General features: G+C 41.1%; 2 protein-coding genes across 9 annotated transcripts in view; both read left to right on the forward strand.

Moving 5' to 3' along the window:
- kcnq5a (potassium voltage-gated channel, KQT-like subfamily, member 5a) overlaps positions 1 to 16,575 on the forward strand; it is a 107,804-nt gene extending 91,229 nt beyond the window's left edge. For 3 of the 4 annotated variants that reach the window (XM_035754281.2, XM_035754282.2, XM_052498532.1), the window contains 4 exons: positions 1,334 to 1,442; positions 4,769 to 4,900; positions 8,814 to 8,940; positions 10,002 to 16,575. In XM_035754281.2, coding sequence (XP_035610174.2) covers positions 1,334 to 1,442; positions 4,769 to 4,900; positions 8,814 to 8,940; positions 10,002 to 10,547 — 914 coding nt within the window. In that variant the 3' untranslated portion in view covers positions 10,548 to 16,575. The remainder of the gene's footprint in view (positions 1 to 1,333; positions 1,443 to 4,768; positions 4,901 to 8,813; positions 8,941 to 10,001) is intronic. The other variant, XM_035754284.2, reaches the window with a different exon arrangement.
- Positions 16,576 to 19,450: 2,875 nt separating this feature from the next.
- Positions 19,451 to 27,191, forward strand: part of ddx43 (DEAD (Asp-Glu-Ala-Asp) box polypeptide 43) — a 35,696-nt gene continuing 27,955 nt past the window's right edge. For 4 of the 5 annotated variants that reach the window (XR_008095081.1, XM_052498535.1, XM_052498534.1 and 1 more), the window contains exons 1-2: positions 19,451 to 19,981; positions 20,119 to 20,174. Coding sequence is in view for 4 of the 5 variants with exons in the window: in XM_052498535.1 (XP_052354495.1) it covers positions 19,651 to 19,981; positions 20,119 to 20,174 (387 nt within the window). In the remaining variant the exon portion in view is untranslated. The remainder of the gene's footprint in view (positions 19,982 to 20,118; positions 20,175 to 27,191) is intronic. The other variant, XM_035754287.2, reaches the window with a different exon arrangement.

A 27,191-nucleotide genomic window follows, 5' to 3' on the forward strand; every position in this document is an offset into this window, starting at 1 on the left:
GAACTCCACCAGGTGCCGAAAGTGTGCTGGCCCATGTTGACTCCAATGCCTCCAACAGTTGTGTCAAGTTGGCTGGTTGTCCTTACACATAGACAATCAATTGTCTTTAATCTGTCTCCTCCCCTCCATCTACACTGATTGAAGTTAGATTTAACAAGTGAGGCATCATAGTATTCACCTGGATTCACCTGGTCAGTCTGTCATGAAAACAGCAGGTGTTCTTAATGTTTTGTACACTCAGTATATGTCTGTCTGGGTATGTGTTTTGCACCTCTATCTGTGTGTGCATGATTACGTGTACCCCATCTCTTCACCATGTTGCAATTTCTGTCTGTGTCTGTCTGCGCGTGTCACAAAAGTACCCCCGGCTGCTTGGCGTCTCTACTCCACCGACGGTGCCCCCGTACCTATTTGGCACCCCAAGTTTTCTGAGCAAAAAGATAATCATATTTTTTTTGTAACTTTTTTTTCAATTTTCATTGTTGGTCATAAAAGACTAAACACCAGGAAATCAGCTCCAATTGATTTTAATTGATGAAATCTGTTCCCAAGTATTCCCACGCATAATAGAGAGATACGTGATTGTATACAAATATAAGCAAGGTTTGAAATGATCATGTTTTAGTCCAACATATCTGTTTGGGCTTCTAGAGGTCAATTTGCAGTCTACAAATGATTTTGAATTATGTTCCAGCCCCCTGACTATTTAAGTGGATTTAACAAGTGACGTCAATAAGGGATCGTCGCTTTCACCTGGATTCACCTGGTCAGTCTATGTCATGGAAAGAGCAGGTGTTCTTAATGTTTTGTATACTCAGTGTATAAACCTCAACTGTAACAGAGAATTCAAGCTGTATGTAACCTTCTAATAGAGGGTGGGAAGAGCTTGGCAGAGCAGTTCCCTGTTTCTGTCACCCCACCTCTCCCTTGTATATCTATGCTCTTTATGTGTGCTCTTCAAGACACTTATCCTATTAAAAATCAATCTGACCTGAGAAACGGACTACTCTCATATTATTGGCTAAATGATGTATGCGTCATTCGCCCATCATGCATACAGCTGAGTGGACAATTATTGACCATTCCTAGAGATCCAATTTTCATTTGAGGAGAAAATGGAAAGCTACCAACTTATTTTGAAATATTATATTGTGGAGTTTCAGCTTGGAGCTGAAGTCTGTAAGGAAGGATGAATTATATGGACACCTTTTATTTAGAATATATTCTCTTTTGTAATTATGACCTGGGGAAGAGATGCAACGGTGAGGGGTTTAAAGAGCCAATTGGAAGCTGACTAGCGGGCTATGACACAACCCCTCTTTCTGTATCTCAGTGGACACAGGAATGGGGAATGATGACACGTTCGACGACAGGGGCTGCCACTGTGATGTCACCATGGAGGACATAACAGCTGCACAGAAGGCTGTCATCAGAGCCGTCAGGTGAGTGCTTATCATAGACTGTTCTCTCTGCTACCACGGCAAGCAATACCAATGCACCAAGTCTGCAAACAACAGAACGCTGAACAGCTTCTACCCCCAAGCCATAACACTGCTAAATAGTTCATTAAACAGTTAATCAAATAGCTACCCGGACTATCTGCATTGACCCCTAACTTCTTTGACTCACCGCATACGATGTTGCTACTGTTTATTATCTGTCCCTTTATTCCTAGTTCTATGTACATATCTGCCTCAATTACCTCGTACCCCTGCACATCGACTATGTACTGGTACTCCTTGTATATAGCAGTGGAGGCTGATAAGTGGAGGAAGGCTTCTAATAATGGGTGCAACGGAGTGAATGTAATAGCATTTGACTTTTCTATTACTTCTCTATTTTCTTTCTCTCTGCATTATTGGTAAGGGCCCGTAAGTAAGAATTTCATTGTTAGTCCACACCTGTTGTTTATGAAGCATGTGATGAATAGAATCTGATTTATCTATATCTCTATAGAAATCTCTATGTAGACTTGTGTTTTCTTACACAATCCTTTATAAAACGTTCTTTCTGTTTTGTTCAGGACATGGCTGTTGTAAGCAGTGTACATAGCGAATGCATACACTACAACAATCGTAAACATAGACATATATTGTAAGAATATACTGTATATCTGAGCCTTCCAGGTTCTTAGATCCAGATCCAGAGCATGGACCTCCTCTATGTTGTTCTAGCCCGATCGTTCACATACTCTCACAGGGCAAGACCTGTGGATACTACAGTACTGTGCTTATCTGCCTGACCAGGCAGGTGTTTTCACTGTCAGTCTCTGTCAGTCCACAGCCTACTGCTGTGAGGCTCTGTGGTGCTTCAGGGGATTCTGTTTACCCAGAGTGAGGTCAGGGAGTACAGTTTGGGGGATGTGTTTTTTGTTACAGCTGTCCAGTTACTCACTCTCGCACCAGCAACGTGTCTCTGTTTACTAATGTGGCCACCCTAATGGTACTGTCTCTCCCTCTCCTCCCCCCTCTCCCTCACTCACCACCTCTCACTCTCTTTTTTTACTCTCTCTTTTCTCTCTACCTCTCTCTCTCTCTCTCTCTCTCTCTCTCTCTCTCTCTCTCTCTCTCTCTCTCTTCTCTCTCTCTCTCTCTCTCTCTCTCTCTCTCTCTCTCTCTCTCTCTCTCTCTCTCTCTCTCTCTCTCTCTCTCTCTCTCTCTCTCTCTCTCTCTCTCCTCCCACTCTCCATTTTCCTTTACCTCCCCCTCTCCCTAACCTCTCTCTGACGGTGTCTGAAGATGTGCTATTTTGATTGGCTGCCAACACCCCAATTCCTAACACCAGGTTGTTGCTCTAGAGGACCCCCTCTCCCCTGGCCCAGCCTGCCCGCTCAGCAGGCCCCCTCAATGGGCAACGGGAGTGGAGACATGCCCCTGGCTTTCCCAGGGTGTCGGGTTGACACCCTCTCAGTCAGAACTATTATTGCAGCAGCTCATCTGTCCTTATGGTTTCCATTTATACAGTGAGGATCATGAGCAACTGGAGCCATTCTGAAGCCATCAGAGGGTCAGAATGAACCAACTGTAGATCCACTTACCTGCATAAATATTACCCAGCAGTAGTTGTACTTGTACAGTACATTAAGGTTGAGGGGTAATATAATTCTAGCGTGGTTTGGTTTCAAAATAGCTCAGGCAGGTTTTGATGACATGAGCTAAGGTTTCATAACGTTCTTGTGAAAGTATTTGAGTAATATTTTCTTAACTGATGCTCTGAAAATAAAAGGTAAAGGCCAGGGGTTGGAACCAAAGTTATTTTCCAGTCGTTTAGTTCTGAACAGAACCATCCGTCCCACTGTTCTGACCAGCCAAATAATGTTCTGAACCGGCTCAAACCCCCCAAAAATACCTGTTTATCATTCCTTTCTGTTCCTTTTTAAACCTCTGAAATCATCCGTTTTTTAAAAACATTTAGCTCAACATTAAATTACCTAATGAATTATGCAGTGCAGATATGGCAGCTTGCTATGGAGCAGGTAAGCTGTAGCTTAGTGAGTTGTTTGTATTCGTGATGGAAAGACAAGTGTAGAGCACGAGATGCAACTAACATTTGCAGGTTGGGAGAGAGTGAATGAGGAGGCTTGGCTTGAAATGCTGGGCATTTTGTGATGACGTGCATTATCTGAATTAGGCCCACAGAATTATACCTACGCAGGAGCATCTTCTATGGAGGAGCTTTGAATGTCTTTGAACTTCAGAGTTGGATTAACGCTGGACCAGAGAAGCTAGCTAGCTAACAAGCTTGTGTGTGCGGAGTGGCACACGAAATTAAAAACACATTTGACCTTTATGTAGTTAATAATCCAATGTGAAATGTGATAACTATAGTATCCCTAACTAAATGTAAATATTTTCCGGTTTTCGGTTTTGTTCACCGAACCAGTTCCAACACCTGGTGAATAAGTTTTTAAACAAATTAGAATGCAAATGAAAAGGAGAAGAACCATCGAAACGAAAGGAGGAGGGGGTGAACAATGGGACGTTTTTAAATAATAATATATAATGTAAATGTGATGGAATTTACAATGTATGATATTACTCCAGTTTAAAAATAATAAAGATTATTTATTTATTATTAGCCTAATCATTTGTTTTAAAGCAACAACAGGTGTGACTGCTTCACATGATGTATTGTTGTCTCTACCTTCTTGCCCTTTGTGCTGTTGTCTGTGCCCAATAATGTTTGTACCGTGTTTTGTGTTGCTACCATGTTGTGCTGCTGCCATGTTGTGTTGCTAGCATGTTGTTGTCATGTGGTGTTGCTACCATGCTGTGTTGTTATGTGTTGCTGCCATGCTATGTTGCCGTCTTTAGGTCTCTCTTTATGTAGTGTTGCGGTGTCTCTCTTGACTTGATGTGTGTTTTGTCCTATATTTTTATTTAATTTTTAATCCCACCCCCTGGTCCCGCAGGAGACCTTTTGCCTTTTGGTAGGCCATTATTGTAAATAAGAATTTGTTCTTAACTGACTTGCCTAGTTAAATAAAGATTACTTTTTTTTTAAAGTTACAATCAAGTTCTTTTCATCACTTCTTGTTTTTGTATCTCAAAAATGATCAAATAAACTGAGAAATATGTTTTTTAGGGCTGATCTTGTTTAACAAAAAAAAGTTTAAATCCATAAATAAAGGCTACAATAGCTGTCAGCTTCTTGCCAACATACAGGGTTATGCATAGTTAAGCTGTTGTTACCCTCTAGTGGCTGACTAAGAGATGACAGGTAGAACATTGACAGATCTCTGTGTGATTCCCCCTACTTTTCCACTCAGGATCATGAAGTTTCATGTAGCAAAGAAGAAGTTTAAGGAGACTCTGCGTCCATACGATGTGAAGGATGTGATAGAGCAGTACTCTGCAGGACACCTGGATATGCTCTGCAGAATCAAGAGTCTACAAACTAGGTGAGATGCACAGATACACATTCTTAGAAAAAAAGGAGCTATCTAGAACCTAAAAGGGTTCTTCAGCTGTGCCCATAGGATAACCCTTTGAAGAACCCTTTTGGGGTTCCAGGTAGCATCCTTTGGGTTTAATTTAGGAACCTTTCCACAGAGGGTTCTACATGGAACCCAAAAGGGTTCTACGTGGAAACAAAAAATGTTCTCCCGGGAACCAAAAATGGTTCTCCTATGGGGACAGCCGAGGAACCCTTTTGGAACCCTTTTTTTCTAAGAGTGCACACAATACACACACAAGCAGACACAGACACTGAAACACACACACACCTTTCTATATACGTATGTTCACCTTCTCCACTTCATTAACGTGTGTGTCTGTCTGCGTGTGTGTATACACACACACACACACACTCACACACCCTCTCCCTCCCAGGCTGAGCCCCCCGCCGCACTTATATTACAGTTAGACAACCCCCCAATTGTAGACATCTCATGCATCTCAATGTGTGACTGTAGACTCTTGCATTGCGTTATTGTCTGAGACTAACCAACCATATCATTTCAGGAGTTTGGATTGTTGACTTCGGTTACATCAGTGATATAATCCCCCACACACACACCAACCCCTAATAACATAAACCCCCTAGCCACTACCCCCAACTCCACCCTGTCCCCGGTCCCTCACACAGAAGACAGAGTTTGAAAGGAGATGGTGCTATGTCCATGTGTTTGTCAGGGAGCACAAAGCCTGTGTTTCTAGATCCACAGAGACGGGATAGGTTTAAAGGTGAAATGGTGATGGCTCAACCTGCAGGCTTCCAATGGGACTAGAAGAGTTTCTATCATATTGCTATTCGATCACCATAGTTCTGTATATTGACTAGAAAGGAGACACTGCTTTCTCTGAAGCACCCCAGTTGTAGGAGCTTTGGACTCCCTGATGACACATGTTTTCTAACCAATGGACGCATTCAACTAGTAGTTGTTACGTGTATAGCATCTCGCCAAGCGTGTGGTAGACGAAAAGCTGTTATGAATGTGTGATCTGTTTCAAATCTTTTGCATGCTGCTGTGCTTCGGGGACATAGATTGACAGCTGCTGCTGTATCTTTACTAACAGACATTTCCTCCTTCAAAGGATTGGCTAATGACTAAGGATTTTGTCAACCAGAGGAGGCTGGTTGGATGAGCTATAGGAGGGCGGGCTCATTATAATGGCTGGAATGGAATAGTATCAAACACATCAAACATATGGAAATTACATGTTCAACTCTGTTCCATGAATTCCATTCCAGCCATTGCAATGAGCCTATCCTCCTATAGCTCCTCCCACCAGTCTCCTCTGCTCTCAACATGGATATTTTGTGAACAAAGAGAATGGCTGTAGTTACTAGTTGGTGCAGATTGCTGTTTTTTATCATGCACTGTAGATTGCATTGTAGTTGATTTAAACTGTAGTTTAGAAACACTGTGTGATTGTGTTTTAACTATAGCCTGCCCTCACAAAAAAAACACGTCAAATTTGCAGTTTTTACATGTGAATGTGTGTTTAATTTCACATGTGAAACTGCAGATGAGATTTTTACATGTGATTGTTTTTGCACAACTTGAAATTCCACATGTGAGAGTGAAAATCTAATTTTCAGTTTCACGTGTAAGAAAATCTCACTTTCCCATGTGAAATAATGTTATTCTCCTGATTTGAATTTTTTTTGTTAACATGTTGCAGTAGCAATGTTTCCACCGGTGGAATTAGGGTGACCACATTTAAAAAGCCCAAATGTGGGACAACGGCATGGTTATGCGGGACATTTGCGGAACAGTGGACAGAATATTTTTTTGATAATGGTTAATGGATCACTTTCAAATGGCGACATAGTTTTTCTGTATGAAGGGGCAATCCTTAGTTGCTACATCCATTTTTGGATATATAAATTAATTAAATGTACCCATTGATTTTTGTTTTATATATGCCATTTAGCAGACGCTTTTATCCAAAGCGACTTACAGTCATGTGTGCATACATTCTACGTATGGGTGGTCCCAGGAATCGAACCTACTACCCTGGCGTTACAAGCGCCATGCTCTACCAACTGAGCTACAGAAGGACCATAACTTGTAAATAAATGCCTCATGTTGTAGCCCACCAGAACCCAAAATATAAGCTTGTTTTACTCCAATGTTTGTAAACAAAGTACAATTTTAATTTGTTTAATGTTTTTATTTTTTTTAAACACCATATAGCCTACAAACAGAGTTAAAACTATAATATTGATATCATGGATGGTCAATATCAAGCAAAACTGGGAGTTTTGGAAATATTTTTCATATACTGAGGAACTATCATTAGCAATGTATGTTAAAAAAAAACCTCTTCATTGACTTTCTGTGTGAGGTGAAGAAAAAAGGACTGAGCTTAGCTTATTAGTGGTGGATGTGATGAGTTATGACAAACAGAAATCAAACATTGCCAAACGGGCACCTTCCTACTTTTGCATGCAGCAGGCCAAGTCGGCCTACTTCTTTGTGCTCAGGTGCACGTGCTCGCTCAACATGATCAGGAAACAGAAAACCAGACACGTGCTCATTGCTCACATGGAGCACTCCAAACAAAATACAAAATATATATATATATATTTTTACAAAACTAGTAGTGGTTATGAAATAAAACAAAACATGAATGACTGTAGCATAAGTAAAACATGCATTAGCAGAAATTCATATAACCAAATTATGGGGGTTTAACTGTACATTTTCTAGGCCTACTGGTGACACAAGTTATTGGGAATTGATCAAACAAATAAACAATCAAAGGAAAAACAATTCACACAATGAAACAATGAATGGGCCAGAATTGGCGGGAGACAGCTGAGATCATTCTGGATAGAGATGCGCCATATCTTTGCCACACACCACTCCCCTTCTTCATGCAACATTTTCAATTACACTCAAGACACATTATCTTCTCACATATTTCATATGCGTATCACTGACAGCCACAACTCAATCAGCTAGACCTATTTCCACGCGCGTTAACCAAATTGCGGGCTTCCCAAATAGGCATAGGCCTAAACAATTGTGATTTGAAACACTACACAGCAATTTAAAAAATAAAATAAGCTAATGATCCTCTGTGGCTAAGTCATGCTCCCTGGTGAATCATTTTTTATAATTTTATTTAGACAGGAGTAATAATAGCCTTTAATGGCGAAATATCAATTTATTTTAGGGGACTCCAGCATCCTAACAACTTTCCTTTCCAATTCGCAAGAGGCTGAACCCAGAGATCCGTATATAATGACAAGATGCACATGTCTCCACCCTAACAATGGAAGTTTTTGTACCAGAGGCGGAAGGCAGGCGAAAACCTTAGGTCTGTATATTATGCCCATAGAAACACATTGGGCTTATTCTGGACAAATTTTGGCGAGAGTGATCCCTCTCACTTCGCCTCTTCCTCTCTGCTAAATCTATGTCACCGGAGAAAGCACGCGAGCTAGCGAAACAGCGCCCCTCTATATATAGCCCATGTACAATATTTGATTATGTCTGGCCAGAAATAGTATGACATGCCATACTCATTTGGTCCAGACAGGATCAGATACTTGGTCTAAAAATACTGAGACAGAGGGGAGCTGCTTCACTGGCTCTGAATCTTTAAATTAGATTGTCTTTCTGTCGCGGTGCGTCTCGGTCAAATAACATTTGATTTGGATGGGCTAGGAGGTGCGGCCCTGAATGGGCGACCAGATGTAGCTGGAAGTGGGAAAATTTACATGTGAAAGAAATGCCACATGTGGGGAATTATTTTTGTCAAGAAAGGAAAAAGTACATGACCCATGTGAAAATATAATGTACCAACTGGCTATCAAAGTCCACTATTTGTGTTTAATTCAAAGAAATGTGTGTATCATAGGGTGGATCAGATACTGGGTAAGGGCCAGATCCCCATGGACAAAAAGATCAGGGACAAGCTTCACCCTGATGGGGACCCACTGGAGGACATGAGTATGCTGGGACGTGTGTGTAAAGTGGAGAGACAGGTGAGCGTTTGAGCAAATTATATACTGAACAAAAATATAAACGCAACATGTAAAGTGTTGGTCCTATGTTTCATGAGCTGAAAAAAAATAGCCCAGAAATGTTGTGAGCATATCTCTTTTGCAAAGAAATCCATGAAACTGACAGGTGTGGCATATCAAGAAGCTGATAAAACAGTACGATCATTATTCACAGGTGCACCATGTGCTTAGGACAATAATAGGCCACTCTAAAATGTGCAGTTTTGTCACACAGCACAAGTTATTTATTTATTTTTATTTTTTCAACTTTATTTAACCAGGTAGGCTAGTTGAGAACAAGTTATCATTTGCAACTGCGACCTGGCCAAGATAAAGCATAGCAGTGTGAACAGACAACACAGAGATACACATGGAGTAAACAATTAACAAGTTAATAACACAGTAGAAAAAAAGGGGAGTCTATATACATTGTGTGCAAAAGGCATGAGGAGGTAGGCGAATAATTACAATTTTGCAGATTAACACTGGAGTGATAAATTATCAGATGGTCATGTACAGGTAGAGATAGTGGTGTGCAAAAGAGCAGAAAAGTAAATAAATAAAAACAGTATGGGGATGAGGTAGGTAAAAGTGGGTGGGCTATTTACCAATAGACTATGTACAGCTGCAGCGATCGGTTAGCTGCTCAGATAGCAGGCACACTTAACCAGCATGACCAATGCCAAATGCTGACAGCAGGAATGTCCAAAAGAGCTGTTTCCAGAGAATTTAATGTTCATTTCACCACCATAAGCCGTCTCCAACGTTTTGTTTGAGAATTTGTCAGTATGTCCAAATGGTGGTGACAAATGGTGGTGAAACCAGATGTTTTGTTAAGGTATCTGTGACCAACAGATGTATATCTGTATTCCAAGTCATGTGAAATCCTTAGATTAGGACCTAATTCATTCATTTCAATTGACTGATTTCCTTATATGAACTGTTGCTTGTTGCGTTTATATTTTTGTTCAGTGTCTATAGTGTGTGTTTGTCACTTGCACAGTGAACCCTTGTTGCTTTTAACTGTCACCCCCCGTCCCCAGGTGACGTCCATAGAGTCAAAGCTGGACTCTCTGCTAGATGTGTACAGGCAGGGCTCGTCTGCCCTCACCCTCTCCTCCCTGCCCCTTTTCGAGCTGGAGCACCAGACATCCGACTACCAGAGCTCCATCCTCAGCAAGGACCTGCCCTCTGGCTCCCACCTAGGAGGGGAGTGTGTAAGAGGGCATCCAGGTGAGGGGGGTGGGGGTATATCCCGGTCAACAACAGGTGACCATCTCTCCAGGGGCCTCCAGCTCATACTGGCCCCCAGCGAGCTCGCCCTCAACACCTGCCCCCCTACCCTGCCTCCACCGCATCCCCCACACCCATGCCCTTCCTGCTCCCTGATAGCCCCTACCCGCTCCTCGCCACCCCCAGTAGTTTCCCCAGGCGAGTGCATTTCCCTAACCTCCTGCCCCCTCCATCATCTGCTGGTGCCGCCCCCCTCCAGCTGCCCACCACTGGCCCCCAGCACAGACGCCCCCTCTGCCCCACCCCAGATGCTCCTCGAAGGGGTAGGCTGGAGGAGAGCTCAGGCCCCTCTGTGATGGTGGGCTCCAGTGTGGACAATGGAGAGGAGGACAGAGAGGGTGAACATGCCCAGAGCAGGGTGCAGCTGAGGGGGAAGCCCCACTTGAGTGAAGAGGGCCCCTGGAGGAGGCACTTGAGCCTGGAGGTGGACCCCTTGCTGCTGCTCTCCTCTGGATGTGAGGGGGTACCCTCTGAGCAGGGACAGGGGCTGGGGAAGTCCTGGTCAGCACACAACCTTACCCAGCCATCTGCAGACAACCCCCCCAACCTGTCCTCCCCCCTCGGCAACAGTAGCAGTTCCAGAGATGGCTCCCAAGGCAACCCCGACGTTAGCAACTGGCGTGAAACAGACCTTTTCATCACTGTCTGTGACCTGGAGACGCAGGTGGACCAGTTTGATTTCCTGTCCCAGGAGAGTGGCTTCCTGTCCCATCCCACAGCAGACGGTACTGGTTGCTTGGACCTCTTGCTGACTGAAGATGGGGGTCCTCAAGCAGTTTGATCGGACCCCATATCCCCACAATGGACAGTGCAGAGTCCCTCAACCAGCCTCCCCATGTACGACTAAAATAACTATTCCATAGGAGTGAATAAAATAACCCCTTCCCCCCAACACACACATTACTAATACGACCGTCCAGCATAGATGATTCACTTGGACAAAAAAAAAAAAATTGATTTGAAACTGTTGATTATAACTCTGTTTTTACGATGTTTGAGGTGTCAACAAAAGATGTCCTCTCATGCATATCATTGCATGGACTATTTCCTAAAACAGCAACAAGCTGAGAAACTAACAGGGGAAGGGAAGATGGGGGAGGAAGATTGAACAAAAGAGAGGTTGGTCAGATTGTGGTACTGTTTGCTCTCTCGACTATGCATGACCACCGCATGTCTAAACTGCACTTTAGGGTCGAGAGCATTCAAGCCCCCGAGCCCCTTCGATAGCCTTGGAACCACAGTTATGAGGGCTGAGTCCAACCTCATAAGCCCAGAGCTCACCTGTTTTTACCTGCATATTCCATTCATGTATCTTCCAAACCCTTGAGAGGCAATTTGGAGCAGTCAGCTATTATTACCCAAGTATTCCTAACAAGCTCACCATTTAATAATAGATAATACAATAACTAATTTGATATTAACATAAGAAGATAAACCTATTGAAGTAAATTTGTCAATTATTTTCCTAATAAATTGTACAATCTTGTGAGGCCATTTGATTTTGAACAAATCCAATTTGCTGATTGCGTGCTCCAGTAGGATTCATTGTTTTGGACTTTTAAAGGCATTTAGTGAAAGACAAACAGCAGCCAAATAAGATCAGTTATGACTGTGATACAGTAGATAGTGAAACAAGGCTGTGGTACACTGTAGTTGTCGGTCACAATAAACACTACAGAATGCAGGGTTTCTTGTCTTACAGCTCATGTGTACCACTGCCTTGTGGTACACAGGCAGCAGCACTGTTTGACTGCCACTCAGCCTGAACACAGATGCCTGCTCTTGAATGAGAATATGCACAAAACTGTGTCAGCCATTTTGATTTCCTCTATTTTGCACCTTTTTGTTCTTGAAGAAGAGACAGACACAACAGTCTTAAATGTCTTAGCTGGCTTAGCTGTTTAACTGTTGTATTGTAGAATGCAATATGTACAGATGAATGCCAAAATACAGAAAACACTTGAGTAAATTAGGGATTCAAAGTACATTGAAAGCAGGCTATTTCACACAGGTGTGGTCCTGAGTTAATTAACATCCCATCATGCATAGGGTCATGTATAAAACTGTCCAGTTGCCCATTATTTTTCCTACCATGGATAGAAGAACTCAGTGACTTTGAAAGAGAGGTCTCAAAGTAGCAGAAGGGGTTTATTACAGGGTGTGTGTGTTTGTGCGCACATTAAAAAATACTATAGTATACTCTGGTATAAATACTATAGTACTCACTGTAGTGTTTTTGCAGACTTTACTGTAGTATTTACTGTTAACTATAGCGTAAAAACTGTAGTAAAAGGAAAACTTGAGTATATACCATAGTAATTAATGTAGTGTTTTTTGCGGATTGTAATATACTGTAGTATTTACTGTAGTGTTTTTGCTGACATTACTGTAGTATTTACTATAGTGTTATTGTATTATAATCTTTGACATAGAAGTGAAGGCTTTCTCCTTCAAGAAACCTTCTGGAGAACTAATAAAAGAGCACATTTAGCATAACCTGTAGGTAGGTAGGACTGGGGACTGAACAGATAGTTCAGAGCTTCTGCTCTTTTCCATAACCTGTAAGGAACACAATATATGGTCTATACTTGGCATGTAGGTTTCTCACTTATGGGTGGCACAAATTGCGATATTGAGTAGGGGAATGGTCAGGGTATATACAAAGGAAATACTGTAGTATTTACTATAGTTTACTGTAGTATTTGTGTAGTATTTACTACATTTTTTTGTTGGGATAATACTGTAGTATTTACTATAGTATTCTACAGTATACTACAACATTCTATAGTAAGTCCTACACATGATCGAGGGATACTACATTGTGTAATATAGTATTCTACATTTTACTATATCATTATTTTCTATAGTAAGTACTGTAGTATTCTATAGTAAACTGTAGTATATTTTCATGTGTGTGTGTCTCTCTCAATCAACAGATCTCAACCCAATTAACCCTTATGGGAGATTCTGAAACGCGACGCCTGAGACAGCGTTTTCCACCACCATCAACAAAACACCAAATTATAGAGTTCCAGACATTAGAATCTATTCCGAGGCACATTGAAGCTGTTCTGGTGGCTCGTGGTGGCCCAATGCCCTATTAAGACACTTTATGTTGGTGTTTCCTTTATTTTGGCAGTTACCTGTATATAATTTATGTTAATACAGTATGTGACCTGCAAAATCTACATCGCTGTGTTAAAATGGGATATTATATGACTATGCCTGCAGTGTTTGAGCGGAGTTGGTACGATAAATGCGCAACTGAAAGCACAATCGTTTGGAGACGTTGGAACCTGCATATGTAACTGGTGGTTTTATGCTCTGTAATGAAATGTTTTCCAGATACATAATCACGTGACAGACAGGAGGTACTTGTAGAGGTCAGCTCCATTGGAAGAAGGCTGAGTATCGAATCCACTTAGTTAACTATAGAGTATGGAGTCTTCCATTGAAGAAATGTCATGCTTGGTCTGTAGACTGAAGTTATATCAAATTTACTGGTTAATTAATGGTTAATTTCCCTTAGTTTATTCTGTAAATGCTTAACAGTGCCTTTCTTGCATTTTAATATGATTATAGTTATTTTTTCTCCACTGGGCTGCATATGTAGCTACAGTGCCTAACTACGTAGAATAAATCATACAGGTGTAAGCTCAGTTTCTGAAACTTGGATAACACACTTTTAATGGCTGCAAATCTACTACAGTACATGTTCTATATCACTTGTACTGTCATGTATTATCCACAATAGGCCTAAAAGGGCAATTCAACCACTTTTCAACCTTATTGTCATTATCTCCAGCTCAATTACAGTGTCTTCATATATGAAAATGGCACATTTCTAGAAAAAATATATAAAGTAAAAAAGTATGCGAACATCAAAAAGAAACATTTATTTAACAGTGATTCCCTAACACTATGAGACTCGCGGTGATGTGGGGAGCAAGAAAATACCCTCCCTCTAGCTAGAAACTCATTGCAGGTTTTGAAAATCACAGTTTTGTTTACTTTTAATCCTACCCTGTTTTAAGGACTTTTCTTATGATCTTTTTAACCGCAGATCATAGAAACGGCCTGTTTTCACATACACTGAGGGTGTTTCTTAATATGCATACAACCTTGCTCCACACTCTCATGCTCTGAGTGCATTCTCCAATGCTTTCTCTTGAGTATGTTCTTGTGAGGACGAGCGTGTGGAGAATGCATAAAACATTACGTTTGAGAAGCACTCACACTTCCCTATACTGTATTACCTCACGCTTCACTTCCCCATTCCCTGAACCTTCATCCAGCCAGGACAATGGCAAGAATAGACTAAACAAAAAATGACCTAAAATGAATATTATGCAAGATATATGTCAATTCTTCATGGGTAGCTAGCTAACTATTCTTCATGGCTATCTGGCTAGCTAAAAGTAGTAGCTAGCCAGATAGCCCTATTGACTTATTATGGGCTTGCAATCTGTAGGCAGGTAAACATTAACACAGCATGTATTTATTAACATATCAAGATAAAATATTGTAGTCAGGCAACACATGAGATGTGAAGAGGCAACATTTCATTCCGAAGTCAGTGTATTTTCTCTCGCTTCAGCTTAAATAATGGCCGTCATTTTCTACGTGGCTGCGTCATATTTCTTTGCATACTTTCAATTCTTTCAATTGAAGCTTGCATTGATGCATGCTTCAAAATATGTACTATTATACAATGGGTGGGTCTAATCCTGGATGCTGATTGGTTAAAACCCCATTCCAGCCGGCGTCTATTCCACAAGTTACCACCGGCTAACTCTATGACTTTGAAATATCTATTTACTCTCACTGCGCAATCCACTCTCTCATCAACCCAGCCAGGCAATTTATAAACTTGATCTCTACTATAAAAAGCATCTAGACATTATCTCCCATTTCTTTTAGACTATCATTTGGTTTTCAACAGCAGAGATTTGTATAAACCGTGCAGTCAGTCTGACATTTGCAACATTGTTTCAATATTGAAATGTATCTCCAGCTGTCCCGTAGTAATGAACATGTCGGGACCAGACAGACAGACAGATTTTCTTAGCCAGTCGAAATCATGAATCAGCTGGTATCATTTTTATGAATATATACAAAGAAATGTCAACAGAAAACAGGACAAACTAAATGAAGTTGAAGAGCAGATAGTTTGCATTCTTTCTAGCTTCAGACTGAAGTGATTGTGTTAGCTGTATTGTTGGCTAGCTCCTATGATCAACAATGTCCTAACGAGAGAGCACATTTTCTATGTCAGGCGAAATCACGCATCATTAGCTCATTGTTATGGATGTATCTAAATAAATGTCACTAGAAAACAGTTTAAACAAATGACAGCAAATGCAGCCACTTTGCTGTTATTCTGGACGTATTTAGCCGTAATTGGCTAGCTATCAAACAAGGGATAAGAACGTTGCCAGCCAGTAACGGCAATGGAACATTTAGAACTAACTACAGAGTTGCGTCCATGGATGCAGAACAAAAAGATATAACGACTAGGAACTCTGGCAACCGAACCAATAGATCGAACGACCAGCCGGCTTGTGTAGTAACCTTAGATTTGTGTCGGGACTATATCTCGTTGAAGAATGAAATAATATGAATTAATTCATCAAAATAATGTTTTTTATGACAACATGTCAGTCATTACTTGAATATGTTGGTAACTCCTTGTATAAAGGTGATAATTCCCTTGAAGCAGGATAATTGTAAAGAATGATTTTTAACCCTTCAGACAATTGAGACATGGATTGTGTATGTGTGCCATTCAGAGGGTGAATCGGCAAGACAAAAGATTTAAGTGCCTTTGAACGGGTATGGTAGTAAGTGCCAAGCGCACCAATTTGAGTGTGCCAAGAACTGTAATGTGGCAAGGTTTTTCACACTCAACGGTTTCCCATGTGTATCAAGAATGGTCCACCACCCAATAGACATCCAGCCAACTTGACACAACTGTGGGAAGCATTGGAGTCAACATAGGCCAGCATCCTTGTGGAACGCTTTCGACAAGGTGTAGAGTCCATGCCCCTACCAATTGAGGCTGTTCTGAAGACAAAGGGGGGTGGAACTCAATATTAGGAAGGTGTTTCTAATGTTTTGTACACTCAGTGTATGTAGATACTGTTTTGGTGCTGGAGATAATGAATACGGCAGAATTGCCCTTGAAAATACATGGTTGATAATGTTAACATTCCTAATTCTTTCAAATTAATGTATTAAAGTGCACATAACAGAGGTTACAAGATCTCTGTGGAGGAGAAATACAAAATGAATTGTAATATTATACATCAATAAACTACAAACATGAAAGTATTATTTGGTCTGGATGTCTTGAATGAAATACTGTATAACCACACCAAGTTGCACTATAAAAAGAGGCTTAGGGCTAGGATTGCAAAACTACTGGTAGTTGACAAAAGTTATTTCCGGTAATGTTAGTAATTAGCAGGTAATCTATGGCAATCTATGGTAAGTCTGGTAATTTACACTTGATTAACTTTAAAAAATGTATTCATATAAAGTATTTATTTGTTATATCTGTGTCCATATTGTCCATGGGTTTCTAGATGATAGACCATAAGGTTAATGTCAAATCAAATCAAATGCATTTTTATTTGTCACATGCGCCAAATACAGAAAGTCTAATACTTTACTGTGAAATGCTCATTTACCATCCCCTTCCCAACAATGCAGATAAAAAGTAAGACAATTAACAAATAGATAACTCTGCATCTCTTCCAACTATTTACTTTTTCACAGTTTGGCGTGACATTGACATAGTTAAATAAATAAAAGTGTGAACAAAATATAAAGGATATTTCATGTTGAAACTTTCATATTAAACACCAATGGTATTCACTAAGTTGATGAGTTGTATTTGACAGTTTTGTCATTCTATTTTTGATTTTAAAATCATCTTATTTTAGTATTTTGTAAGATGGCCAGAGATAATTAATGACACCTGTGATAATCTGAATTACTCAAAAAGCCACTAGATGTCCTGTGATGAAAATTACATCAAATCCTTGAAAGTTACAAAAATTCTGGTAGTTTACTGGTAAACTTAGAAAGGTACCAGTAATATACCCTCCCTTTGCAACCCTACATAGGGCACTCAACTCACAAAGGCCAGATCTTTCTGCAGCCTACAGAAAGCTGTGCAGCCAAGTAAGGACTGTCTGAGAAGTACCTTGGACAGAGCTGTCACTTTAAGTATACTGAACAAAAATAGAAACGCAACATGTAAAGTGTTGGTCCCATTTCTCATGAGCTGAAATAAAACAGGTGTACCTTGTGCCAAGGACAATAAAAGGCAACTCTAAAATATGCAGTTTTGTCACACAGCACAATGCCACAGATGTCAAGTTTGAGGGAGCGTGCAATTAGCATATTGACTGCAAGAATGTCCAACAGAGCTGTTGCCAGAGAAATTTCTCTACCATAAGCCATTGTTTTTGAGAATTTGTCAGTACATCCAACCGGCCTCACAACCACAGACAGCTTATAACCACGCCTGTCCAGGACCTCCACATCCATTTTTTTAACCTGCGGGATCGTCTGAGGAGGGGGAGGAAGGGTGCTGATGAGTATTTCTGTCCGTAATGAAGCCCTTTTGTGGGGAAAAACTCATTCTGATTGGCTGGTCTGGCTCCGCAGGGGGTGGCCTATGCAGTCCCAGGCCATTAGGGCCTAATTCATTTATTTCAATTGTCTGATTTCCTTCTATGAAGTGTAACTCAGTAAAATCTTTGAAATTGTAACATGTCGCGCTTATTTATTTGTTCAATATAGATAATAGCCTACAAGAGAGGAGAGGCAGAGCCATAGGAAGAATCTCAATTACATTTCTTTGATTCCTCGCTTCCTCTCTCCTCGCCTCCTTCTCAAAACCCATTGGATTAGAAGGTCAAATGTGGGTGATGGAGGGTGATTCTCCTATATACACCAATCAATATACACCCCCATCTTTGATACTACCGCCTATGCCCTACTATGCTAAAATGTCTGTGTAAGAGGAAGCTCCTCTAAGTCTGGTTCATGTTGGTTTCAAAAACCAAGTGGGAAGGTGGTAATTACCAGTTGTGAAGTCATAAATACCAGTTGGATGCATTCATGAGCTATGAACTTGTTGAGAAACGCTGACTGGCTAAAAAACAAGCTGTGTCATCCATGAACTAAAAGTACAGCTATCATGCTTGTAAACAAACTAGGTAGGTGACGTCAAAGGTCAGCATGTGGAAGACGTCGGAGCTCAGGGATGATAAATACGTTTTCCACTAGTAAATACGAGTTTGATGGGGGTTCAAGTAAATTTTTCCCAATCATATGTGGTAAATAACACCTTCCCACTTTGTTATGAATGCAGCACGACTCCTAACTTGAAGTTCTTAAAGAGCTGCGTTCAGCACAAAAAAAACTAGTGGAATGTTCAATTAAACGGAAACAGAATTGTACTGAACGACCAGTTGAAAAACAGGGAGGGGTTGGTTTGTGGGTTCAAAATACACTGCTCCCCTTTAAATACGTCACTCATTGCTTCAAGCCGCACCCACCTGCCGATTGTTTTATTATTATTTTATTTAACTTAACACCTGCCGAACATACTATTATTGAGGTAATTTCCTTACTAGGTGAAGTCAGTATGTGTGAGAAGTTGGAGCTCAGGGATGATAGAAGAGTTTCCCCACTAGTAATTACGAGTTGGAGGGGTGTTCAGTGGATTAGTGATGGACATTCAGGCTCTTTTCAGTGACCCGGGTCGTTCGGCTCAGCTCACCAAAAGGAGCCGGGTCTTTTGGCTCCCAAACGGCTCTATTTTTTCCAAGTCAAACAGTTTGCGATAGTTTGACTATGATTGGTGTTAAAACAATTCTAATTAAATTATTAAAATCATACTCTACCTTTACCACAATGTATTTAAAAATGCATGGTTTTGTTATGAAAAAGAATGCTATTAACATTTGCATTTATAGTATAACTTTTTAATGTATATAAAAAGTGCATATACATCTAACCATTCAAAATGAATACAATCTGAACAGCATAATAGAATATTGCACCATATCATTGAAAAATAAATAACAATTTGCAAAACTGCAACAGCCCCACTACAGTGGGTGTTTTTCCAGTTGAATGTGGTAAATATCACCTTCCCATTTGTTTATGAACGTAGCATAATCTCACCTCGTGAGGAAGACAAAAACACACAAAAAACAATCCTCCGAAAAAGTTTAGATGGGTTTTCATCCACCCCACTGAACTGCCAACAGCTGATTGTGTGAAAAATAGAAAGGTCACAAACCGGATGTTTAGGGACCACAATTGGCGTCAGGTGAGATGATATCAAATTAGCTGGCCAGTTATCGCACATTCTCGTTTGTAATGTCGGACTGGGAGGAGGAAAACGATGTACCTACGCATGCTACCACAGCACCACCCACAGATTGGAGGTCTTCGTGGAAAGGGGGTGCGAAAGAAAATGTGTGTTTTGGGATGGGAAATGCAGGTGGTTTCAGAGCGCCAAGAGAGAGAGGGGATCCCAACGGTTCGCATTGTCAAAATTGGAGGGACAGCTATGGTGGCAACGACCGCGTGTTCTCCAGAAGTGGAGATCTTTATGCCTGTGGGCGCAGAGGCCGTGGCGCAGACGGGTCGGCTTCAACTCCGCCCGTCACCTTCACGGTGGAAAATACCTCAATTGGAAGGGTTATAGGTAGGTCAACAACAAAAACATTCCTCACAACAAAGCTGCTATGCAAATACTAGTTAGTTGTTAGCGATAGCTAGTTAGTAAAGTTAGCTTGGCAAGTCTTGCATGTGCACTAGATCATGCTATGCTTCATTCAACAGGTCGTGGTGGAGCTAAAATACGTGAACTTGAAGAAACCAGTGGTGCACGAATCAAGGCAAGTAGCCAACTAGTAACTAGCTAGCCAATAGTAGAAAGTCTCAATGTATAGGTATAATGTAGCCAACTTTAGCTTGCTAGTTATCTAACAAAAATAATTGAGGCAAAGTGACTGACACCAACATGATCAAATTGTAATGTTATTTGTCACATGCCCCGAATACAACAGGTGTAGAACCCTTACGGCGAAATGCTTACATAGAAGCCATTAACCAACAACGCAATAAAATAGAGTTAAGAAAATATTTTATAAATGGACTAAAGTAAAAAATAATAATAATCGAATAAATCTAAAAGTAACACTAACATGTACATAACAATAACGAGGCTGTATACAGGGGGCACCGAGTCAATGTGCGGGGTACAGTGGTTAGGTCTGAAATGTCAAGTAGTGATGCTAACTAGCTCTTTTGGAAAGAATGTGGTTGTTTGCTTTTTCTGGCTATCAAACCTAACCCCATGAAAGTTATTACTGTATTAGCATCGAATAGCCCACGCGATATTCCACCTTTCAGGCAAGTTAGGAACCAATTTACACAGGCAAAGGTTCACTTTTTCAATCAGAAATTTGCATCCTGTAGCACTAACTCCAAAAAGTTCTGGGACACTGTAAAGTCCATCCTCCTCCCAGCTGCCCACTGCACTGAGGCTAGGAAAAACTGTCACTACATATAAATCCATGATAATTGAGGATTTCAATAAGCATTTCTCTATGGCTGGCCATGCTTTCCACCTGGCTACCCCTACCCTGGTCAACAGCCCTGTACCCCCCCCCCCCCCACACACACACACACAGAAACTTGCCCAAGCCTTCCCCATTTCTCTTTCACCCAAATCCAGATAGCTGATGTTCTGAAAGAGCTGCAAAATCTGGACCCCTTCAAATCAGCCGGGCCAGACGATCTGGGCCCTCTCTTTCTAAAATTATCAGCTGAAATTGTTGCAACCCCTATTACTAGCCTGTTCAACCTCTCTTTCGTATGGTCTGAGATCCCCAAAGATTGGAAAGCTGCCTTGGTCATCCACCTCTTCGAAGGTGGAGACACTCTAGACCCAAACTGCTACCGACCTATATCTATCCTACTCTGCCATTCCAAGGTCTTCGAAAGCCAAGTTAACAAACAGATAACCGACCATTTCGAAACCCACCGTACCTTCTTCTGCTATGCAATCTGGTTTCAGAGCTGGTCATGGGTGCACCACAGCCATGCTCAAGGTACTAAACGATATCATAACTAGAGGTCGACCGATTAATCGGAATGGCCGATTTAATTAGGGCTGATTTCAAGTTTTCATAACAATTGGAAATCGGTACTTTTGGACACCGATTTGGCCCTTCCCCCCCCCCCCCCTTTTTTTTACACCTTTTTATTTAATCTTTATTTAACTAGGCAAGTCAGTTAGAACACATTCTTATTTTCAATGATGGCCTAGGAACGGTGGGTTAACTGCCTCGTTCAGGGGCAGAACAAAAGATTTTTACCTTGTCAGCTCGGGGGATTCAATCTTGCAAACTTACAGTTAACTAGTCCAATGCTCTAACCACCTGATTACATTGCACTCCACGAGGAGACTGCCTGTTATGCGAATGCACTAAGCCAAGGTAAGTTGCTAGCTTGCATTAAACTTATCTTATTAAAAACAATCAATCATAATCACTAGTTAACTACACATGATTGATTGATATTACTAGTTTATCTAGCATGTCCTGGGTTACATATAATCGATGCGGTGCGTATCGTTGCTCCAATGTGTACCTAACCATAAACATCAATGCCTTTCTTAAAATCAATACACAGAAGTATATATTTTTAAACTGCATATTTAGCTAAAAGAAATCCAGGTTAGCAGGCAATATTAACCAGGTGAAATGGTCACTTCTCTTGTGTTCATTGCACGCAGAGTCGGTGTATATGCAACAGTTTGGGCTGCCTAATTTGCCAGAATTTTACATAATTATGACATAACATTGAAGGTTGTGCAATGTAGCAGGAATATTTGGACTTATGGATGCCAACCGTTAGATAAAATACGGAACGGTTCTGTATTTCACTGAAAGAATAAATGTCTTGTTTTCGAGATGATAGTTTCCGGATACGGCCATATTAATGACATAAGGCTTGTATTTCTTATGTTATAATTAAGTCTAGGATTTGATAGAGCAGTCTGACTGAGCGATGGTAGGCAGCAGCAGGCTCGTAAGCATTCATTCAAACAGCACTTTCGTGCGTTTTCCAGCAGCTGTTTGACTTCAAGCCTATCAACTCCCGAGATTAGGCTGGTGTAAACAATGTGAAATGGCTAGCTAGTTAGCGGGGTGCTCGCTAATAGCGTTTCAAACGTCACTCGCTCTGAGACTTGGAGTGGGGTTTTCCCTTGCTCTGCATGGGCAATGCTGCTTCGAGAGTGGCTGTTGTCGTTGTGTTGCTGGTTCGAGCCCAGGTAGGAGCAAGGAGTGGGACAGAAGCTATACTGTTACACTGGCAATACTACAGTGCCTATAAGAACATCCAATAGTCTAAGGTTAATGAAATACAAGTGGTATAGAGAGAAATAGTCCTATAATTCCTATAATAACTACAACCTTAAATGTCTTACCTGGGAATATTGAAGACTCATGTTAAATGGAACCACCAGCTTTCATATGTTCTCATGTTCTGAGCAAGGAACTTAAACGTTAGCTTTCTTACATTGCACATATTGCACTTTTACTTCTCCAACACTTTGTTTTTGCATTAGTTAAACCAAATTGAACACGTTTCATTATTTATTTGAGGCTAAACTGATTTTATTGATGTATTATAAAATAAGTGTTCATTCAATATTGTTGTAATTGTCATCAAAAATACATCGGCTTTTTTGGGTCATCCAATAATCGCTATCTGCGTTGAAAATCATAATCTGTCGACCTCTAATCATAACCGCCATCGATAAGAGACAATACTGTGCAGCTGTATTCATCGACCTGGCCAAGGCTTTCGACTCTGTCAACCACCACATTCTTATCGGCAAACTCAACAGCCTTGGTTTCTCAAATGACTGCCTCGCCTGGTTCACAAACTACTTCCCAGAGAGTTCAGTGAGTCAAATCGGAGGGCCTGTTGTCCGGACCTCTGGCAGTCTCTATGGCAGTCTAAATGCATGCTCTTCAACCGATCGTTGCCCACACCTGCCCGCCCATCCAGCATCACTACTTTGGACGGCTCTGGACAAAGTAGTGGACAACTACAAATACCTAGGTGTCTGGTTAGACTGTAAACTCTCCTTCCAGACTCACATTAAGCATCTCCAACCCAAAATGAAATCCGGAATCGGCTTCCTATAACGCAACAAAGCCTCCTTCCACTCATGCTGCCAAACACACCCTCGTAAAACTGACTATCCTACCGATCCTTGACTTCGGCGATGTCATTTACAAAATAGCCTCCAACACTCTACTCAACAAATTGGATGCAGTCTATCACAGTGCCATCCGTTTTGTCACCAACTCCCCATATACTACCCACCAATGCAACCTGTATGCTCTCGTTGGCTGACTCTCTCTTCATATTCGTCGCCAAACCCACTGGTTCCAGGTCATCTATAAGTCTTTACTAGGTAAAGCCCCGCCTTATCTCAGCTCACTGGTCACCATAGCAGCACCCACCCGTAGCACGCGCTCCAACAGGTATATCTCACTGGTCACCCCCTAAGCCAATTCCTCCTTTGGCCACTTTTCCTTCTAGTTCTCTGCTGTCAATGACTGGATCAAACTGCAAAAATCGCTGAAGCTGGAGACTCATCTCCCTCTAACTTTAAGCACCAGCTGTCAGAGCAGCTCACAGATCACTGCAACTGTACATAGCCCATCCAACTACCTCATCCCCTATACTGTTTATACCTATTTATTGAGCTCTTTTGCACCCCAATATCTCTACTTGCACACTCATCTTCTGCACATCTATCACTGCAGTGTTTAATTGCAATATTGTCATTATTTCGCCACTATGGCCTATTTATTGCCTTACCTCCCTTATCCTACCTCATTTGCACACACTGTATATAGACTTTTTTCTATTGTATTATTGACTGCATGTTTATTTATCCCATGTGTAACTCTGTTTGTGTCACACTGCTTTGCTGTATCATGGCCAGGTCGCAGTTGTAAATGAGAACTTGTTCTCAACTAGCCTACCTGATTAAATAAAGGCAAAATAAAAAATTACTGAAACTCTGTTACCTTGATGAATGAACAATGTTAGTGAAAAGCTGTGAACAACAGTGCCTCAGTAGCTAATAGCTAGCTCGTATAATAACGTTAGCTAGTAACTAGTTTATATGTAATATGAATGCATTTACCTGATAACTCAATTGGAAATGCTAATTATACATCAATATGTTTGCGTTTCCTAATGGGTTTGCATTTTTTGCGACAAAATTGAAATGTAAAAAAATATATAGCATTTTAATAATTGAGTATGCTTAATGCCTGCCAATTTGAAAAATGTCATGGTACTGTCCATTACAACACTGACACATAATAAATAAATGTAAATGCTTAAATGACATTTCTCATGTTTTACATTTCTTCGTGACATGAATTGTGACAAAAATAACATGAATTCTCAATTGCAATAGATAATCATTTTCCATACTCTATGATTTAACTATCAATCAAATGATTAATGAAATTCAATTAACCAATTGCAATGCTTAATTTGGCTTTTTTAACCCTAACCCAATTGCTCCTTAGTGTTAATTTTTTCGATGTGTTAGACCTGACAATCAAACAGTGGGTGGAGTTTTGGTAAGCAGAAGAGGTTGCCTGGTCATGCTAGTTATGCTCAGACAAATACCGGCACTCTTAATTTCGTAAACTATTTCTGGATCAGAGGAAGTGGTGAAGCTGTACTATATACTGAATAACTCTGATAATCTTTGCTATGCTGGCTTGGACAGGCAGTGAGCAAGGAGTTCGCAGGGAGAGACAGACTGGGCATGGTGCTTGCTGCTAGCAACGATGGCTAGTATATGTAGTTAGCGATCTAGGTTAGATACAGCGCCATTGGAAAGTATTCAGACCCCTTTGACTTTTTTTTCACATTTTGTTGCGTTACAGCCTTATTCTAAAATGATTGGTGATTTTTTTTTAAGCCTCAGAAATCTACACACATAATGACAAAGCAAAATAGATTTTTAGAAATGTTTGCAAATGTATAAAAAACTAATAATAATAATCTTTTACATAAGTATTCAGACCCTTTGCTATGTGAGACACAGAATTGAGGTCAGGTGCATCCTTGATGTTTCTACAACTTGATTTGGAGTCCACCTGTGATAAATTAACTTGATTGGAAATGATTTGGAAAGGCACACCTGTCTATATAAGGTCCCGGAGTTGACGGTGCATGTGCGAGCAAAAATGAGGCCATGAGGTCGAAGGAATTGTCAGTGGCATGCCAAGACAGAATTGTGTCGAGGGCACAGATCTGGGGAAGGGTACCAAAAACATTCGGCAGCATTGAAGTTCCCCAAGAACAGTGGCCTCCGTCATTCTTAAATGGAAGAAGTTTGGAACCACCAAGACTCTTCCTAGAGCTGGCTTCCCGGCCAAACTAAGCATTCTGGGGAGAAGGGCCTTGGTCAGGGAGGTGACCAAGAGCCTGATGGTCACTCTGACAGAGCTCGAGAGTTCCTCTGTGGAGATGGTTGTCCTTCTGGAAGGTTCTCCCATCTCTGCAGCACTCTACCAATCAAGCCTTTATGCTAGAGTGGCCAGACGGAAGCCACTCCTCAGTAAAAGGCACATGACAGCTCACTTGGAGTTGGCTAAAAGGCACCTAAACTCTCAGACCATGAGAACCCAAGATTTAACTCTTTGGCCTGCCTGAATGCCAAGTGTCACGTCTGGAGGAAACCTGGCACCATCCCTACGGTGAAGCATGGTGGTGGCAGCATCATGCTGTGGGGTTGTTTTTCAACAGCAGGGACTGGGAGACTAGTCAGGATCAATGCAAAGATGAACGTGCAAAGTTTTATTTTAAGTACAGAGATCCTTGATGAAAACCTGCTCTAGAGCACCCAGGACCTCAGACTGGGGTGAAGGTTAACCTTCCATCAGGACAATGACCCTAAGCACACAGCCAAGACAATGCAAGAGTGGTGTCTTTGAATGTCCTTGAGTGGGCCAGCCAGAGCCCAGACTTGAACCCGATTGAACATCTCTGGAAAGACCTGAAAATAGCTGTGCAGCGACGCTCCCCATCCAACCTGACAGAACTTGAGGATCTGCAGAGAAGAATGAGAGAAACTTCCCAAATACAGGTGTGGCGAGCTTGTATAGTCATACCCATGAAGAATCAAGGCTGTAACCGCTGCCAAAGGTGCTACAGCAAAAATACTGAGTAAAGGGTCTGAATACTTATGTAAATTTGATTACTTTTTTTTTCTAAAAATCTAACTGTTTTTGCTTTGTCATTATGAGGTATTGTGTGTAGATGGATGATGACGGGAGGGGGCTGTGTCTGCTGGAGGAGCTGCTGTGGTTGCTTGTACATAGCAATGACAGTTTCCTGAGGGTTGAAATACGAAATGGATTAGTTGAAAGGCACACTGTCAGATCTGCGGTAAATGAGCTAAAATGGGAAATGCTTTTCTTCCAAGTATTGCTTTTGTTGCCTTCATATCAGACCACAGGAACTCTGATTGGTTCCAGTCCATGTCATATATTTTATATAGATCTATCTTCCCCTTTACTGAGTCTGTGGTACTGTCCCCTGTGGGATATAATTAAATACTTTAACGTGCAAATGAAAGCTTGACTTGTAAAATGTCACATACAAGAACTGTGGGGAAGGATCACGGGACTACAATATGAATAGAATTATTTTATTCTACTGTGGACACTGCCGCAGAGTAGCCCTTTTTTATGTTGAGGGAGTTTAATTAATCAGGCACTGGGTTCACAGGGCTATGTGACATGAATGGGTAAAAGCTGTGATGGAGGAGCACCCTGCTCAAATAGAACAGTAATCTG

This window comes from Oncorhynchus keta, chromosome 36 (assembly GCF_023373465.1).
Source record: "Oncorhynchus keta strain PuntledgeMale-10-30-2019 chromosome 36, Oket_V2, whole genome shotgun sequence".
Classification (NCBI taxonomy): Eukaryota; Metazoa; Chordata; class Actinopteri; order Salmoniformes; family Salmonidae; genus Oncorhynchus; species Oncorhynchus keta.